Source organism: Erigeron canadensis, chromosome 1 (assembly GCF_010389155.1).
Source record: "Erigeron canadensis isolate Cc75 chromosome 1, C_canadensis_v1, whole genome shotgun sequence".
Classification (NCBI taxonomy): Eukaryota; Viridiplantae; Streptophyta; class Magnoliopsida; order Asterales; family Asteraceae; genus Erigeron; species Erigeron canadensis.
In genome coordinates this window covers 29310800-29328810 of record NC_057761.1, presented here as the reverse complement: position 1 = coordinate 29328810, position 18011 = coordinate 29310800, and the positions used below count along the sequence as shown (strand labels likewise).

Below are 18011 nucleotides of genomic sequence, written 5' to 3'. Positions count from 1 at the left end.
CATTTCTTTTAACAAACAAACATGAACAACTAAAATTTTCCAACAAATTTATATTGTTTAACTATTTATTAAATTAAATGAAATAACATATAATCAACAAATTTATTCGGTTGGTTTGGCGCCCCATTCATACATACGGAGTATAACATTTTCCATTTGGGACAATGGAAAATAACTCTAAAAGGGAAAGAGATTTAAAAAATCCATTTTCTTTCTAGTGGAAGTTGCAATACAATAAAAAGTGTCTTCCCTCCATCGCCACACCACACCACAATCTTTTCCTTCTTCAATCCACGCCGCCAATAAAACATGTCACAAGGTATATTTACTTATTTATTTATTCATTTTGTTCAATTCACATATCTATATACACGGTTTAAAATTAATATCTATCAGCTCAAACATAAATAAATTAACTTATATTGTTATTACTCGTATATTATGTATACATATATATCTGTGTATGTATAGGTGAACAAGGTGAATCTGGATCTAATACTAGCAGTAAACATTCATCATCATATGATGATGCCATGGATGCTTTGTCCTCTCTCATTACCAAAAAAAATCGTTCTCATGTCTCTGTTGTCGATAATCGATTCGACCGGATGTTCCACTATCTTCAGGTTTCTTGCTTGCTATCTATCTATCTATCTATTCACATTTTAACTAACTACTTATATATATATATACACGAATTGCGGCGGTGAGATGGTAGGGGTGATAGGTCATAGGAGGTGATAAGTCATAGGGTGTGATAGCCAAATGCTTTATCCGTACGGGTTCGTCCTCGCATTTAAAAATTCGTCGAAAGTATATCGAATGACTTCTCTAATGAATGAGCATGAAATTTTCAGAACACCCATACAATTTTTATAATTTATCGATGTACGGTTCTTAAGATAAAGGATTTTGATTGAATGAATTAGATGAATAAAATGATTTATGGAGGAGAGAGAAAAAAAATGAGTAGTTGAGATTTGAGAAAAGAGAAGAAAATGAGTGGTTGGGATTTAAAAGTATTATAAGTATATTAGCTAAGGATGTTTAAATTAGTGAATTAAGAAGAGGAATATTTTAGGTACTTCAAATCAAGAATTTAGATTTTCAAAAAGGGCAAAATGCTTTATAGGATAGTATATATATATATATATATGTATATGTGGAAAGGTTAGGTAAAGCAAGCAGTACCTATCTTAGGTAAAGCAGGGGGGGATTATGTAAAATTCAGGGAGAGTTTATGTAAAATTCAGGGGGGTTATGTATGTTTATTAAATTCAAAGGTTTAATATGTAACTTTTTTTAATGTGGTAGTACCTAAGCTTAGGTAAAGTCTGCAGTACGGATCATTTTCCCTATGTATATATATGCCTCTTATCGTAAAATTTGTATGTTACGATATGAACTTTTATAGCTTTTTACATGTGAATGAATTTAAAAAACATGTGATATCATACATAATTTAAAAAAGGTTCCTAAAAGAAGATTGACCTATACATACATACATGTGTATGTATAAGTATTTTTTGTAACTAGTTAGTTAGGAACCATAAAAGAGTAAAAAGTGCTGCATCTGATAAGTTGCTAACAATCTGTACTAGCTTTTTTATGGAATCGGTTTTGTTTAGTTGTAGAAATGGGGAATTTTTATGGATAACTTGAAATTTAAAAAACATATTCATTTAAGATTTTTTTCTTCAGAAAGTTATCACTGGAAATGGTAAAAAGCACTTTTCAACAGGTTTTTTTTTATGTATACGCTTATTCTTGAGTTTAAAAGTTAAGAAAAAAAAAATAAGTGGGCTCATAGGAAAAATAATGGAATAGACGAGAAAAGATAAAGAAAGTCATTTTCGAGTTGGAACCAAAAGAAAAAAAAAAGGAAAAGATGAGTGTTATAAAGTTGCTTAGATGATGTATGGTTTCCGCTTTTGCTATCTTTGTAGATTTTAGAGCTGAAAGAGCCGATTTCGCAGATGAAGATCATCCATGTTGCTGGCACAAAAGGAAAGGTGATAATTTGATGGTTGTTCGTTTTAGTTATCACTTCTGATGTAGAAGTTCTTGTTTGATGAATTGTGTGAGATTGGATTTGTATTTGTGTATAAGCATGTATGTATGTGCATATGCATTATGATAATCCGTTCCTTTTGTTTTGTTAGTGTTGCCATTGGTAGAGGGATTTTCGTATTTCCTTTGGTAACATCCGTCTTAAAATGGTTTATATCTGACAGAAACTAATCTTTTGCTATACAAACATATCTGTATGTGAGTTTATCAAATGTGATAAATAACGCGGGTTGCACTTGCATATATCTTGATTATATACCTAGTGAAATGTTCATTTGAAAACTAAAATTTTTGTGAAAACTAAAAAACTGGTCAAAACACACTGTGATTTGAATATAACACTATTTGTTTTAATTGTGTTTTCTAAAAACACATTCACGATGTGTTTTTATTGTGTAATCTAAAAACACATTGTGTTAAGTTTTAAATCACAGTGTGTTTTTGATATCGCGTGAAAATCAGAAAATTGTTCAAACACACTGTGATGTGAACTTAACACAATGTGTTTTCTAAAAAAATAAAAATAATAACACATTGTGTTAAAATCAGATCACAGTGTGTTTTGGCCAGTTTTCTAGTTTTCACGAAAGTTTTAGTTTTCAAATGATCACAACCAAAGCTATGTAATTTATGTATCCATTTGTTGAGGACTTGAGGGACACAGTCGGTGCTTTCGTAGTTTATTATAGCTACTATCTGAAAGTGTTTTAAATATATAATGAAAGAGAATCGATGAAATCAATCTTTTAGAAGTTGATCAGATCAAGAGGTTTGAAAAACCTTCCTATGATGGCTTTCGTCTGCACATACGCTTTCAGTTTGAAGGCAGAATCTCACTATACCACGAGTGAACTTGTCTACTCTGTTTCTTTCTTTTTGAATCTCAGAGTATATTAATGTGGAACAATCTACCTACCGAGAGACAACTTCATGTTTGTTCTTGGTGTTAATTTGATTTGTGTCTAAATCTGGGTTTTTCACAGGGATCAACGTGTGTGTTCACGGAAGCTATATTGCGCAATTGTGGCTTTCACACTGGCCTCTTTACATCGCCTCACCTCATTGATGTAAGAGAAAGATTTCGGTTAGATGGGTGAGTTTTTGGATCCTTTAACTGTAGTTCACGCAATATTGTTTTTTCGGGACTTCGTTTCTTAAAATGTGAATAAACCAACTACTGGCATACTAAACTGGCTTTGGCTTAATATCATGTTACTGAAGTGACCAGTTTAATATACATAGGATTCATGGAACCTCTCCATCAACATAGATATGATATAAATATCGATAAATCTTGGTGGTTTTATCTGTTTACGTATGGTGTGTTGGAATATGACAACTGATTTTCTGTCACAGTAGTAATTTAATGGCACTAAAAGGCTAAAATTTCACATTTTTCTTCCATTTCAGCGAGGACATCTGCAAAGAGAAGTTTTTGGTATACTTCTGGTGGTGTTGGGATAGGCTGAAGGCATGATTTCTAATCTATGTATAGTATGAATGTAATTTACCCATGATAACTCTTCTCATGCTTCTATATTATACCTTTTTATGGTTATTCTCTACCCATTTGATGTTCATTCTTTTGTCTGTACTTTGAGATGCCTTTTTGGTCCAGTTAACTGAAAGTCCTCTTAGATTATATTTCTTAGATATTTAAGTCTGAAATAACATTATAAGAAAAGAAAGAAATTTTTGTTAAGGGTGACTTTGGATAGATTGACATTAAAGATCCTTAATTATTTGCAAAAAATCATTGTTGCAATTTTTATAACTCATGGGGCAGAAGGAGTAGTAGTTTTCATGCTTTCCAGAATATTTGTTCAACTTCCAGAAGCAAAATAAGAATTTGTTGGAAAGCTCTTGTTGTTTGAAGGTTTTATGAGAACAATTCAAGAGATTAGTAGTTTATTTATAAACGAGATTTTGTTATTCTAACTTATATAGCTTCACTGATCTTAGAGGTAACATGGCCACAAATTTCCGATTAGCGATCATCAAGTTTGCTAATGTGTTTTACTTTTGTTATGACTAATGAGCTATGATAAACTGTGTGAACTTTAAATTTTTTTACATTCCTTGGTATTGCTTGTCTAGTTTTAACTTGTTTGTGTTACCATATGCAGGCAAAATGTAATGACGATATGCCAATGCCGACCTTATTCCACTTCCTTGCTTTACTTGCTTTCAAAATTTTCGCAGCAGAGAAAGTAAGTGAGCAATTTCTTAACAGCGTCTTCATGTCTGTACAAAACACTTACCTACTTCCCCCACTACCACACCAAGGAAATAAATGTGATCATTATCATGATTTTATTACTGAAATTCGTAGTGTTTGGTTGCAGGTAGATGTTGCTGTTATTGAAGTTGGATTAGGAGGAAAGATTGATGCAACCAATGTGGTATGCATGTATTTGGGATCATCATATGTTATACAGAAGAAATATATCTAATATGATGGACAATTTTTCAGGTTCAGACTCCTATAGTATGTGGTATCACACCACTAGGGTACGATCATATGGAAATCCTTGGTAAGTTGTCCGCATAGCCTGTATTTTTAAATAGTTTCTTTCGGCTGGTGTTACTTCTTTGATTTTGTAAAATAACTCTGATTTGATATTGGCGGTAAGCATTATGATTAATTTTGTATCATGTACCCTGGTATCATTCAGCTTTTGTGTAACCTAAAATGAGTTCACTTTGTTAACAATCAGTTCAGTATGTTTTTCTATAATGTAATTGATTCAAGTGTATCTTGGTACCTCGTACATTGTATAGCTATAGGGTTTAAAGATAGCACAAATGTTGACAAGTACTCATAATCTGTATAAATATCAATGATCAGGAAATACTCTTGAAGCAATTGCAGGGCAGAAGGCTGGCATCTTTAAGGTGCTTCTTTAAATGATGTGCCTTTTGCTACATTGTGAATTTGATTACAAGTTTTTATCTTTAAGGAGATATTCTTCATTTTCTTCCTCATGGAGATGCTTGATTTCTATGGTTTTTGTACAGAAAGGTGTTCCCGCATTTACCGTTTCTCAACCACCCGAAGCCATGCAGGTACTTGAAGATAAGGCTTCCCAGTTGGATGTAAGTTCAGTCTCTCCTAACAGTCAGTCAATTCAAGTTTATTAATACTTTCTCCAGAAAGCTACCACAATGTACTTTATCGCGAATTATTATTACAGGTGCCCCTTCAAGTGGCAAAGCAGTTGGACGGTAATTTGCTAAATGGATTACATCTCGGGCTTGCAGGCGAGCATCAATATGTAAATGCAGGGCTTGCCATTATGCTAAGCTCCACGTGGCTTCAAAGGACCGGTCATCTTGAATTCGATTCCATGGGTCAAACTGTAAGTTTTATAAAACAGGAAGCAACCTTTCTTTTTGTATGTTGATATGATGAATTAATTGTTCCCAGTCCTATTGTTTTTGGTCACATACAGAGCTCTTTGTCAGAGCCATTCATTAAAGGGTTAACAACAGCAAATTTACAAGGACGAGCCCAGATCGTTCCTGACCAGTTGTCTGATATTCAAAGTCCAGGAGATCTGGTCTTTTACTTGGATGGAGCACATAGTCCTGAAAGCATGGAAGTTTGTGCAAATTGGTATTCCCTTGCGGTTAAAGAAGATCAGAAGTTACATAATTCCAGAGTTTCAGATGAACTTACACATAATAGCACTAGTAATAACTCCAAAAAGCATTCTACACAGGTTAGATACAACTTGAATATTGAAATATGCATCCAGTTTCAAAAAATAAAAAGGATAGTGATTACAGTATATTACTACAATTATAATCTTATCTCTTATATAAGGTAATTTAGTAGGTTGCATGCTTTAAAAATAGAGTTGAGAGAATTTCAACCCATTTGACCTGTATTTATTTTCGCGGGTTAATATACTCATTTCACTTGTTAGAGATGAAATATAAACAGAATCAACCAGCTCATAGCTTAATGGGTTGACATTACCACTTCTTATTGCTGGCACAAGCTTCAATATTCATTTTGCTAACATGGGAACGTGTTACTAATTCTGTTTTTGAAATACATTTGTCAAATCTTTGATCGTTTTAAATTGACTGAAAATGCAGATATTGTTGTTTAATTGCATGTCAGTGAGAGACCCACAATTGCTCTTTCCACGGCTGCTGGACACATGTGCTAATCATGGTAATATCTTAGTAACACGCATCACTTATATTGGCTGATATAGAGGTGACTGTTTCAACCATTTACTTATTCCTGGGTCGATTTAAGTATGATTTATTTGTAAGAGGTCAATACCCGTTAGGTAAAAATGATTGACTAAGAGGAAGTGGGTCCAATGCACTGAAAGTCCCCAAAGTGTATCTTTATTCTTTAATAGTACTTAAGCTTTCATATGTACTCATAAAGTTCATCGTCTTTGACACCTAATTTTTCTACTAAAGCTTTCTCAAATACAGACATATGTTATGTATGTTTGCCTCTTCGCTGTGAGTCTCTGGCTTCATTTTGGGTTGATTAATTTGGTTATTTTGAGAACTTACAAGCATGTAAGGGTTGTATGATTTAAAGGAATACTGATCTTTTAGGTATAAACTTCAAAAAGGCATTATTTGTACCAAACATGTCACTATATACCAAAGTTGGATCTAGCTCCCTGCCACCAACCAATTCTCAAGTTGACCTGTCATGGCAACTAACACTTCAAAGAGCATGGGAGAACATTATCTGCCGTACAAGAGGTATGGGTTGCTTTTACATTGCTACTTCTTACAAGAAATTTAATCAAGGCCAACTACCATGAAAAACAAAAGGTGGTTATACTATACAGGAATTTTGAGTTTGGTTCCATAAGTTTACTAAAACTCTGAAGTTTCATATGTTCCACTTTCAGGAAATTCTAAAAATGATGACCTTGTTTTCAAGGAGGACAGAGATAATGTAGGGATGAGCGCTATAAGTTGCAAAAACAGTATGGTTTTCTCATCCCTCCCGTTGGCTATGAAATGGTTAAGAGATACTGTCAAACAAAATGAGTATTTTCGGCTGCAGGTACATCCTTATAGTGGTTTTCAGTTTTCACCCCTTTACATAACCTAATAAGCCTGTTCACTCTGCAACATCCATTTACTCGACACGTGTGTGTTTTTTCTTCACCATATTAGGTGTTGGTGACTGGTTCTTTACATTTGGTGGGAGATGTCATAAAACTAGTGAAGAAATAAGTTGACAAATGGTTCTATCTATAGAAAGATTCAAGATTCATAGTTTACGAAGGCACGAACAAAGACCAGTTCAAATATTAAATTGACATACAAAAGATCATGTATTAATTGTAATCTCTGTTTCCAGTCATAATAATGTTACTGTGTATTCTAGTTACAGTATTGGTCCTAGATTTGTTACCAGAAATTTATTCTGTCTCAAAAGTATTTTTACCTTGATGATATAGAACTGTGAAATACATTAGAGAAATTGCAAGTATTTTATTTCTATTAGCAAGGTAAAATATATTCATTAAAAACTCTTCATCAGCACCTAACTGGCGCATGTGAAGAGCGTGTTACTTGACCAAGTGTCATTGCGCATACTCATAGGGGTGTGCATGAAACACTGAATCCCAAGACCCGAGTTAACCTGTTTGAGTCCCAAATGAACCGGCCCGGCCCATTGTTATAGATTCAACCCAGACACCAAACCATGAAACAATGGGTCATGTGTCATAACTAGTTTCACTGCTCTTTTCTAGCTTTTTTATTATAGAAAGACCGTACTATGCTAATCTTAAGTAATTAGTATAATCATGTTACATGATCAAGAGGGGAGTTTGCTCAGGTCTGAGTAAGGACTGTAAACAGGCATTGGAAATTTGGAAAAAACTGAATGATGCATGATATTATTTGAGAATCTTTCCAGACTTCATAAAGATGTGTAAAATATACAACTCCTATACAAAGGAAAAAACTTCATATTCTAATTTCTCAATAACCAATGAGGGATCAAAATCAACCACCTCTAAGGAATCATCAGATACCCTAAAGAATAGCATAGTCAGCACTAAATCATATGCATGAACTTTCATAAACGTAAAGTAAATCAGGCCATCAGGGCCATCACTCATCATATTCAAAAAGAGCACTCGAGTTTTCAAACCGTTGTACCACTCACATACTATTTACAAATTACAACACAAAACCATTACTCTTGTCAAAATCCAAAACAAATACTATATTAATTTTTTTTCCAAAACTCCTAATTTTTTAAAAACTTCAGTTAGCCCTTTTTTGAATTTTCACAAGAGATGGCTAATGGCTAGTTTGCAATGAAAGCGAAATACAATAAACCAAAAAGTGGACTCAATTTAACTATGAAGACACACGAGTAAATGGCTAATCCTCACAATAGCCGTCGGAGTTCCTGGTTCTCCTTGCGTAAATACTTGATTTCCTTCATAAGCTCTGCCTGTGCTTCCAAAATTGAGCTCATTGCATTTGACATTTCCATCTACAGAGAGAATCAATAAATAATGAGTGGCAAAAACAAAAAAGTTACATATTATATAACTATCTTTCAAGCCATTTACTTATGAATGAACTGAATCAAGGTATGTTTCATTTCTACTCTAACAGGTCAAATCAAGTACTAGTTTGCCAAAAAAAAACAGGTTAAATGGGTCAAACAGGTGGAAAGTCACCCTTAATGTATTTTAAATGCATAAAACATCCTATATCATTTAATTCTGAAATAAGATCATTACTAAGAGGATACGAATTTTGTGTTCATATTTGACATGCCAATCATTATACACGACTTAATTTTGCAAAATATTTTCAATTAACCCAAATCGGGCCATTTTGACTCCTTAACAAACCCATCCTTTTGCCACCTCTACAAAGATCTGAGACATCATACATACCTCGCGCATATGAGATTGCCTAAGAACTTCTATATGTAGATTTCTAACATCCTCGTGAATGGATTTCTGAAATGAACCAAGAGCTTCATCAAGAGTGCCTTGGAATAGTTGAAGTGAGAAGGAAGATCCCTGCTGTGAATTTGGTTGCAAAGGTGCTCTCTGGGGTTGTGTATCCATACCCTGTCAAAAAAATCAAAGGGAATATTAAGCCACTTACGCCAATCCTAGTCAGCCCATAAAGCAGCATCATATCATTTAAATGGGGGGTATTTAGATTTGCATTTTAGAAGTTGATTCTATGATATTGGAACAATTAGAATCACATGAACACTTGTGTTTCAACAGGTTTTGAACATACTTCTGTTGTTTGATGTTGTAAAAATCACATAGTCAATCAAGTTAGTGTTTCACAAAGTTTGATAATTCAGGGAATGAAGACATAGAAACACCGACACTTTTGTAAAAACCATAATACTTTCATGAAATAGGGGTGAAGATACAGAGACTATCTTACATTCAACAATGGAGGAATAGCCGCTTCCGTGACAGCTGAGATCTCATGCCTTGGTGTAAAGCTATTCAAAAGATCTTCTCTTGTTTCAGCTCCTGTTTTCTTAAGTTTTGGGGACCCCACAGCATTGGCTGTCCCGTCACTAAAGGATGGAGTGGTGCTTATTCTCTCAGCATAACTTGAAGGTCTTCGTGTTTGGGTCAACGCTGATCCAGAAGATTCCATATTGCCTCTCATACCAAGCGATATTGATGAACCAAACGGGGCATCAGAATAGGCTAAAAGACTCTCTTGACTAGAAGAGTTGTCCCTGACTCGGAAATTAATACCCGTCTGGCTTAAAGGCAAACTAAGATCTTGAAGCCCAGCCATCATGGATCCAGAACTTGAAGAAGATGCCAATGTGGAAAAACGAGAACTCCCATGCCGTAGCCGAGCAATATTTTCAGACGCTCTCTGACCGCCCCAAGCTTCTGGTGGAGTAATGGAAGGCGATTCATCGGTTGTTGAGGATACAGGAGAAGATGTTGGTTGAAAGACTGGAGTTCGGTTGGCATCCTGTGTTATTATGATTACACATGATCAGCTTTCAACGTGACCATATTACAAGGGTTTTGCTGGTTAAAAAATGGGTATTTGCAATATAAAGGTAAAATGCTTCGGTTTCATCTCTATTTAAGGCAACAAACTTTCAATCATTGTTTACAGCGATAAATAAACTCTAACAATCAACATATCTGACCCTGAGCACCCATCAAAATAACAATGTGGTGGCTGGTATGTCCTTAAGTTCCTAACTTTGACCAACTTTAGTTTTTCCTAACATCGCATCAGAAAACTAGCTTACGAGCGAACCTTTTAGTATTTTAATTCTTTTATGGGTGAAAACAAAGTCAATTGAAAAAAAAGATTTCCCAAAGTTGGATGCTTTTGTGAAATATAAACTTACATAATAAGATATATATCAGAAACTATATTATTAACTACACTGAATAATTTGATTTACAAAATAGAGTGTAAATCAATGTGGATGACTAACAAACCTGCATCAAAGTTGAGGGAGGCTTCCAATCAAAACTTGACTGAGGATCACTACCCACATCTGTTGAAAGAGGAAGTCTCTTTGATGAAGGGAACAACAGAAAAGACTTCTTATCTTCAAACAATTTATCAAACGACGGTGTGATTGGTTGAACTTCTACAAGTGGAGAAAACACCTCCATGTCATCCTTGTGATTATAACCACGTGGGGCATGTAATCTAGGCAATCCACCAGCTCTTACTGAGCTTCTCAGCGGTGTTTCTTCTCCTGCATATGGATCATTAGCACTAGTTGTTACTGAGGTGGCAGATTCTGGGGAGGGACCAGGACGAGCAGAACTCCGGGACCCAATCATTGAAGTAGTAGATGTGGTTGCTGATGGAAGTGGATCTGGCATCACGATCGAATCATCCACAGTACCTCCCATGAGGGCCATATCAGGTGTGCAACTTTTTTCATTCACCAACAATGGCTTTGATCTTTGCCAGCATAAACTTGTGACAGCCTACATACACATTGAGTTTAAATTATGAAATATATAATCTTTGCAAACCAAAAAAAAAAAAGAAAAGCTATTACCTCAGAATTAGCATAAGCACGAAGAACAGTAAACGGCTGTGGTTTTCCTCGGACATCATAAAATACCACCTGGCCTGTAGTTGTTCCAGCTGCCAGTGTGTATCCATCATCTCTATATGCCACTGAAGAAAACGGTGCTTCATAGGGAATGCAAAATGAGGGTCTTCTTGATCCTGAATCGAAAGTGTACAGCTTTTTATCTAATCCTACACTAGCGATCATCTGCCAAAAGCCAACACTTATATAAGATGGTTTGTTAATCCATGCAGAATATTCTTCACATAACATTTCATCATTGAACAGGCAGAATATAATAACTAGAAGAAACCTTGTCATTTGATGGTGAAAAACTAACACCAGAAGTTGGTGCGGAATGTTGCTTTAACCAGGAGACCTGCATGTTGAAAATTTAACCGCATAAGATGTTAGTGTGAATTAAAGCATTGCGAGTACATCTTATATGTATGCTTGTTAAACATATTTCCACTTATACTGCTTAGATGATTAGAATTTAAGATTTGACAATTTTTTCTTAGACTCTGCTCTTCCTCTCTGCTATTATTTAAAAATGACAGGTACTTGCCCTGATATTTCTTTGTATTATTTCAAAGCTTGTTGTGTATGTATTTGTACAATGAGGCACTCAACTAAGCTTGATTGATTAATATGTATCTATATGAATAATATGATGATATTAAGTTACAAAGATAGGTATTCATCTTATTAAGAATACAAATATGTGACATTCGAACAAGATTTACGTATTTTAAACAGTTCCTACCCACACACCCATTTCAGTGCTTTATAGTTTATATATTGATTGAAAAACTGGCATTGCCCACACACGTACATATGACTACTAAAAGCATAACAGCGCTGCATAACCAATTAGGTATTTAGGTGTGACATTTCAATCTTGCATACAGGTTAAACAACAGATGTGTTTAGTATCAAGTCTGATCATGAGTATTTTTTTAGTACAGATCCTCCAAAAACATCAAGAAATTTCAGAATCACAAACGAATGGCCTAAATGAACAAAGCAAGTAGTGGGAGGTTTTTTCTATAAAAAATTTTCGTAAAGATTAACCTTTGGGCTGCGACCGGTTGTATCCCAGAGATGAACAGAACCATCATCACCAGCTGTCACCAAAAGATGCCTGCTAATCCGTGAATAATCAAGCACCCTCAGGACCTGAGCTTGAACCATCATACAAACATCGAGCAAATCAGAAAACAGAAGTATATATATTACAGACACCAATAAGAACAGACATTCTTAATGGTTTTGAGACAGCTGGGAAATGAACCAGAAGACACACCTGCCCGTTAGGATCTTTGAGTTCAGTAGCCCTTGCACCCGAACCAAGGTTGTGAATAATAAGATCACCGCTAAGACTAATAGAAGCTAAATGTTCATCTTTGCAATTGTACTTGACATCTGTAATTGTGTCTGTATGACCCTTCAACCACTTTATACACCTCCTTTTCTGCAAATCCCATATTTTCACAACTTGACCACTTCCACCCGAACAAATGTAACGAGACGCCTTGGTACTAAAGTTGATAGTGAATATAGACTCCTGCAAGTATTTACACGAACATTTGGTCAGACATCATTCAATAAAATTGAGAAATTGACCAAAAAGAACGCAAAAAAGTCCAATAACAGACATAGTCTTGCAGCTTTAATAGCAGCATTCCTCATGCAAAGATGTAATCATTATGTGACAGATGAAATAACAAGACCAGAAACCAGAGAGAAAGAATACAAATAACTCCTCCTTCTTCATTGTCACCTAATACTTAAAGATAAAAGAAACATACTACCAACTCATCCACACGGTTAACTTTCTGGCAATCCCAACTGGCATATCATATGAAGTTATACCAAGCAAGCTCACCCAACACCCTTCTCAGATGGTCGCCCAACCAACTGATCCCAACTTCACCAAAGAACTTTTCTATTTAACCAAGGACCAAATGCTTGTGTAATTACTTGCAGGAGTTTATATTCACTTTCAACTTTAGTACTAAGGCATCTCGTGACATTTGTTCTGGTGGAAGCGGTCAAGTTGTGAAAAAATGGGATTTGCAAAGAAGCAGGTGTATAAAGTGGTTGAAAGGTCATATACAGACACGATAACAGATATAAAAATACAATTGCAAAGATAAACATTTAGCTTCTATTAGTCTAGGCGGTCATCTTCCGTAACTAAAATGGCACATTGGACGCCTAATTACCGACTTATCGCAATCCACAAACTTCAAAACTCTAAATCCAAGTAAATTAAGCATAATGCAGTTCCATTCACTCACTAACTCAATTACAAGTAACAATTCTAAACAGCCGTATAAAAACTACATAAATACCGAATATCGAACCGACCTCAACATTGTCACCACTATCAGCACCAGCACTCGGAATAGTCCCCATACTCTGACCGTTTTTTCGCCATAACGATATCTTCTTATCGTCGCCGGCACTTGCCACCACCAAATCTATCCACATTTTTCACAACAATTATCAATTTTTAAAAAAAATATATAATTAATATAAATTAAAAAAAAAAAAAAAACAATAAAAAAAAAACTTACTAGTATGATTCCATTTAACAGAATTAACTTGAGAGCCAGGCGAAGGCGTGTGACTGAGAATACAAGGATCTCCGGGATCCACGGATACATCGAAAAGTTTCACGGTGTCGCCGCCGCTAGCGGCCAATAACGACATTGCTGGATCACTGAAACTCATTTTTAGAGGTTTATTGTTATAAATTAGGGTTTGATATTTACTGTAATAGATTATAGATACAGATGATGAATATACATATATAAAAAAATTAGAAGGAATTTGAATTTGGTACAGAGCCAAATTGAAGGTAAAAGGATCGTGATTATTATTAATTGATTTTTGAATTTTATAATTATTGATTTCTGTAATTGAATGAAATAAATTTCAAAAAGAAAATTGAGTGTATCGGCGCCCTTGTACTTCGGGGGAAGAAAATGAAATTAAAAATTTAAGATAACTATTTTCTTTTCCATGTTAAACCAAATTCTAAGATAACACTATTTTCATTCGCATGTTAAACCAAATTTGAAGATAACATCATTTTTGATTTTAAAGTTAACTATATTGTAATCAATACTGCAATACACATTGCACAATTACATAGGTGAGAATTTACATAACCATTCATGAAATAGAACTATATATCACAAAAAGTTATGCATTTAACGTGTTAAAAAATCATTTTGAAATTGATATTATCGTCAGGTTGAACGAAGCAAGACGTTCTTTTTTATTTTTTTTTGCATGGAAACTCCTTGGGAAGCCCCGTATATTGCCCTAAGGGGCTTTTTGGAGAGAGAAAAGAGAGATGGCGTGAAAAAATAGAATCCTCTTTCTACTCTACTTTTTGTGGACCCCACCTGCCACTATCACATATCAAACCTTAAAGTATAATAAGTCAAACATAAAAAGACAAAATAAGGGGCTATCATTTTTAAAGTCTTGCTCCAAAAAAATAAGGGAGAAAACCTCATGATGATTAATATGTCACATGGCATAAGACGCCCTTGTGAAAGGCTTTAAGAGGAAGCCTTGCTTCTCATAGCCTCAACGAGTTTTTTTTATCTAGCTCTCTAAATACATCAACATGTGACAAAAAGTTGTCGAAAACTATATATTTCAACACCATTTTTGTTGTCTTTCCGAGCATATAATATTGTGTAAGTCGAACAAATTTATCACAGTGAAGAAACAATTAAGACTACATGTTTTTTATAAGGGAAATGATCAATCCTCCTAACTATTGGATGATGACATATGAAAAAATCAAAGGGGAAGATTAGGAAAGAGAATTAGTGGATGCCACATGTCACATTCTTATAATATTATGAAGATTTTTAAGCTATTTTGTTAGGATGGTTTATCATTTTCCTTTTTATAAATATATTGTTTAAAACTTTTAAAATATTTTATTTCTAGCTTAGTTTTATTTTATCTTCATAATTACATTTCATTCTTATACTTAAATTGTACACCGAAGATAAATATGAACAATTATATATAAAAAGACGAGTTAATTGCAAGAGTCATCCCTGTGATTTGAGCATTTTCGTGGTTTACATCCCTCTCTAAAATTATAGTGGAATTGGTCCAAAATCCTTACTTCTGTTGCACATTACATCCCTAAAACGAATTCCATCCATATTTCTCCGTTAATCTCTGTCACGTGCACCTCACATGAGGGCAATTTGATCATTTCACTTAACTTCCAACTGTGTATCACTTTTCTCTTTTCTTTCATGCTTTGTTTCAACGGAGTTATTTATATACCATAAAAGGGTCATTAATCAAAATCCAAACATCACTACAAATTCAAAATCCAAACTCAAAATTTGTTTTATCAAAATTGATCATCATTGCCAAATCGAAATCTAAGCTCAAAATTTGCTTTTAATCAAGAAAAAAATCCACTAATTTAATTATCAAGATTTGCTTCTAAACAAGAATCCAAAATCTAACGATTCAACATTCAATATTCCTATTAAACAAATGGAATGATTTTGTTTCATTAGACTTCATATTCTCATAAGTCATAACACACTAGCCAAATATAATGATAAACCCAAGTTATAGATCGATTGTAATGACCCAAACCTTTTTAATCAAATTCGAATAATTTTTTTTTTTTTTTACATAAGCGTCCACTGCGGCGCAGTGAGGCGAAACACCTCCACTGCGACGTAGTGGAAAACTTCGACAATTAAATAACGAAAGCTCACTGCGGCGCAGTGAGGCAAAACACACCCACTGCGGCGTAGTGGAATCCCACGGATCAAAACGACCAAATGCTCACTGCGGCGCAGTGAGCCTGGGTGGCTCCCCACTACGACGCAGTGAGACTAACTGCACGGGAACATTTTGCCAAAAATCCATTTTTCATGCACATGACTTCACAAAATCAATTCAAACATCCATTTAACTTAAGACCTGACATGCCCTTGCTAATAGTTATGTGTACACATCATTGTGACCAAAATACATCACGACCCGAAAGCCAAATTACCCGATTTGATGAAATGGGTCAATGGCCCGAAACGTTGATTAACTAAACACTTGCAAAGTATACAAAACAAACAACGACTAACTAAGTACATGACATCAAATCAAGTTTTACACCAAATTTAGATTTGTTCCGTAAAACAAGACTTGTATCAAAAGCCAACTGGGTCAAAGGGACTATCTACCCTCACAATTATCCAACTTGCCAACCTTAGCGATGACAAGAACCTTCACTTGAACTTCACTCTAAAGCTTCCCTGCCTTTACTACTACCAACTCCTATAAAAGAGTTAAACAACTAAAACATAAGTAACGCCTAGTGAATGCATACACACATAATCATAATCATGTCATTTCAACTTTGTGCATCAAGCACCATATAAGCCTAGCAAGCTAGCCTTTTCATACAATTCAAATAACATACATTCATTTTCAACATGGCCATGGACAATTTGGCTAGTAGGAATTTACCCACCTACTAGCTCTTGCAAACAAATTGACTAGTAGGAATTTACCCACCTACTAGTTCTAACAAATATCTATCAAATGGGTCATAGGAATTTACCCACCTATGACCTCTAATAACAAGAACATGATTATATGCATATACACTCACCTCAAACTTGGCTAGTTGACACAACAAGGTTACAAGATCAACAATTTATTCTTCAACACCTATACAAGAATAATCACATATCATCTATGAGTTCCATGACTTACCTACTTACAAACCTCTACTTGCATTCAACAACTCTAAGATTATGGTGTTTGGCTACTAAACACTTTTCCAACAAACATTCATGATAGAACTTTGTAACACCCCGACAGCGGCGGAAAACTCGGGATGTAAGATAAAGCACACGCGCACATGGATGTTACATAGGAATACTAAATGTGTGCATACATTAAGCATAAATAGTCAATTTCATAACCAAACAAGCATAATAGTAGTCATCACACACAAGTTAAATCAAGCATTCAAATAGAGATGAGATAAGTTCCCACGCAGGGGAAAAGGTTAGGCATATTGCCATCAAGCATAAACGAGAGCATGCAAACTTCAAAACCTAGCATGCGGTCTGCTAAGAGTCCCATGCTACCAATCCTAGCCACGATTTGCTTGATTACCTGAAAGGAATACTTAAACGTGTCAACACAAAGGTTGGTGAGTTCGTAGGTTTGAGTTCATAAACAAGATGTATAAAAACGTTTTATGCCATCAATAGAATTCAAGAGTAAAGTAGTATAATGTGGCTAGAGACCAACTTGCACATAAGTAAGTGTTTGTATATAATCGTGCACACACAGTCATCAACATGACCGGCAAGTATGTATAAAGCGAGCACACATAATCCTCAACAGGACCGGCTGATATGTAATAAGCGAGCACACACAATCCTCAACAGGACCGGCTGATATGTAACAAGTAGTCAGATAGCCATAGAGTAATAAAAGCAGTTACGACATATATAAAACATATGTAGTATTCCTTTCACCCCAAAACATAAGTAAAGAAAAAGGGGCTACGAAGACTCACAGTGATCCGGTACAAGCATAGTTTACAAGCACAGAGAATGAGCACAGATATAAGTAAGATATATCTATTTAAATCCAAGTATGTCTTGATGTCAACCTAATCACAAGTCATTGAACATAGATGAATACATGTATTAGTTCTTGTGATTAATTAATCATTGAAATAACCTTGATGAACTGATGATTTGGTCCTTTGATGATTCTTTGAACATCTTGACTCAAAAGGGTTTTAAATGCACTTTAAATACATGAACTGGACTCGAAATGAACGTCTTTGAACTCACAC

General features: G+C 34.8%; 2 protein-coding genes across 2 annotated transcripts; one reads left to right on the top strand and one right to left on the bottom strand.

The window, feature by feature from the left end:
• The first annotated feature begins 161 nt into the window (after window positions 1-161).
• LOC122604541 (folylpolyglutamate synthase-like) lies at window positions 162-7543 on the top strand. Its single transcript, XM_043777428.1, has 16 exons — window positions 162-319; window positions 472-626; window positions 1947-2012; window positions 3054-3163; window positions 3481-3541; window positions 4197-4280; window positions 4416-4472; window positions 4544-4604; window positions 4919-4965; window positions 5089-5166; window positions 5265-5429; window positions 5523-5792; window positions 6175-6253; window positions 6658-6810; window positions 6963-7120; window positions 7234-7543. Exons 1-16 carry the CDS (start codon window positions 310-312, stop codon window positions 7291-7293), a joined length of 1614 nt encoding a protein of 537 aa, XP_043633363.1. The 5' UTR covers window positions 162-309; the 3' UTR covers window positions 7294-7543.
• A 608-nt stretch (window positions 7544-8151) lies between these two features.
• On the bottom strand, window positions 8152-14014 carry LOC122580099 (protein NEDD1). Its single transcript, XM_043752376.1, has 10 exons — window positions 13714-14014; window positions 13505-13617; window positions 12438-12698; window positions 12206-12310; window positions 11445-11510; window positions 11117-11338; window positions 10539-11042; window positions 9499-10053; window positions 8985-9164; window positions 8152-8572 (listed from the first exon to the last, which is right to left on the bottom strand). The coding sequence occupies exons 1-10, from the start codon at window positions 13868-13870 to the stop codon at window positions 8465-8467; spliced, it is 2271 nt and encodes a 756-aa protein (XP_043608311.1). The 5' UTR covers window positions 13871-14014; the 3' UTR covers window positions 8152-8464.
• Window positions 14015-18011: the final 3997 nt, after the last annotated feature.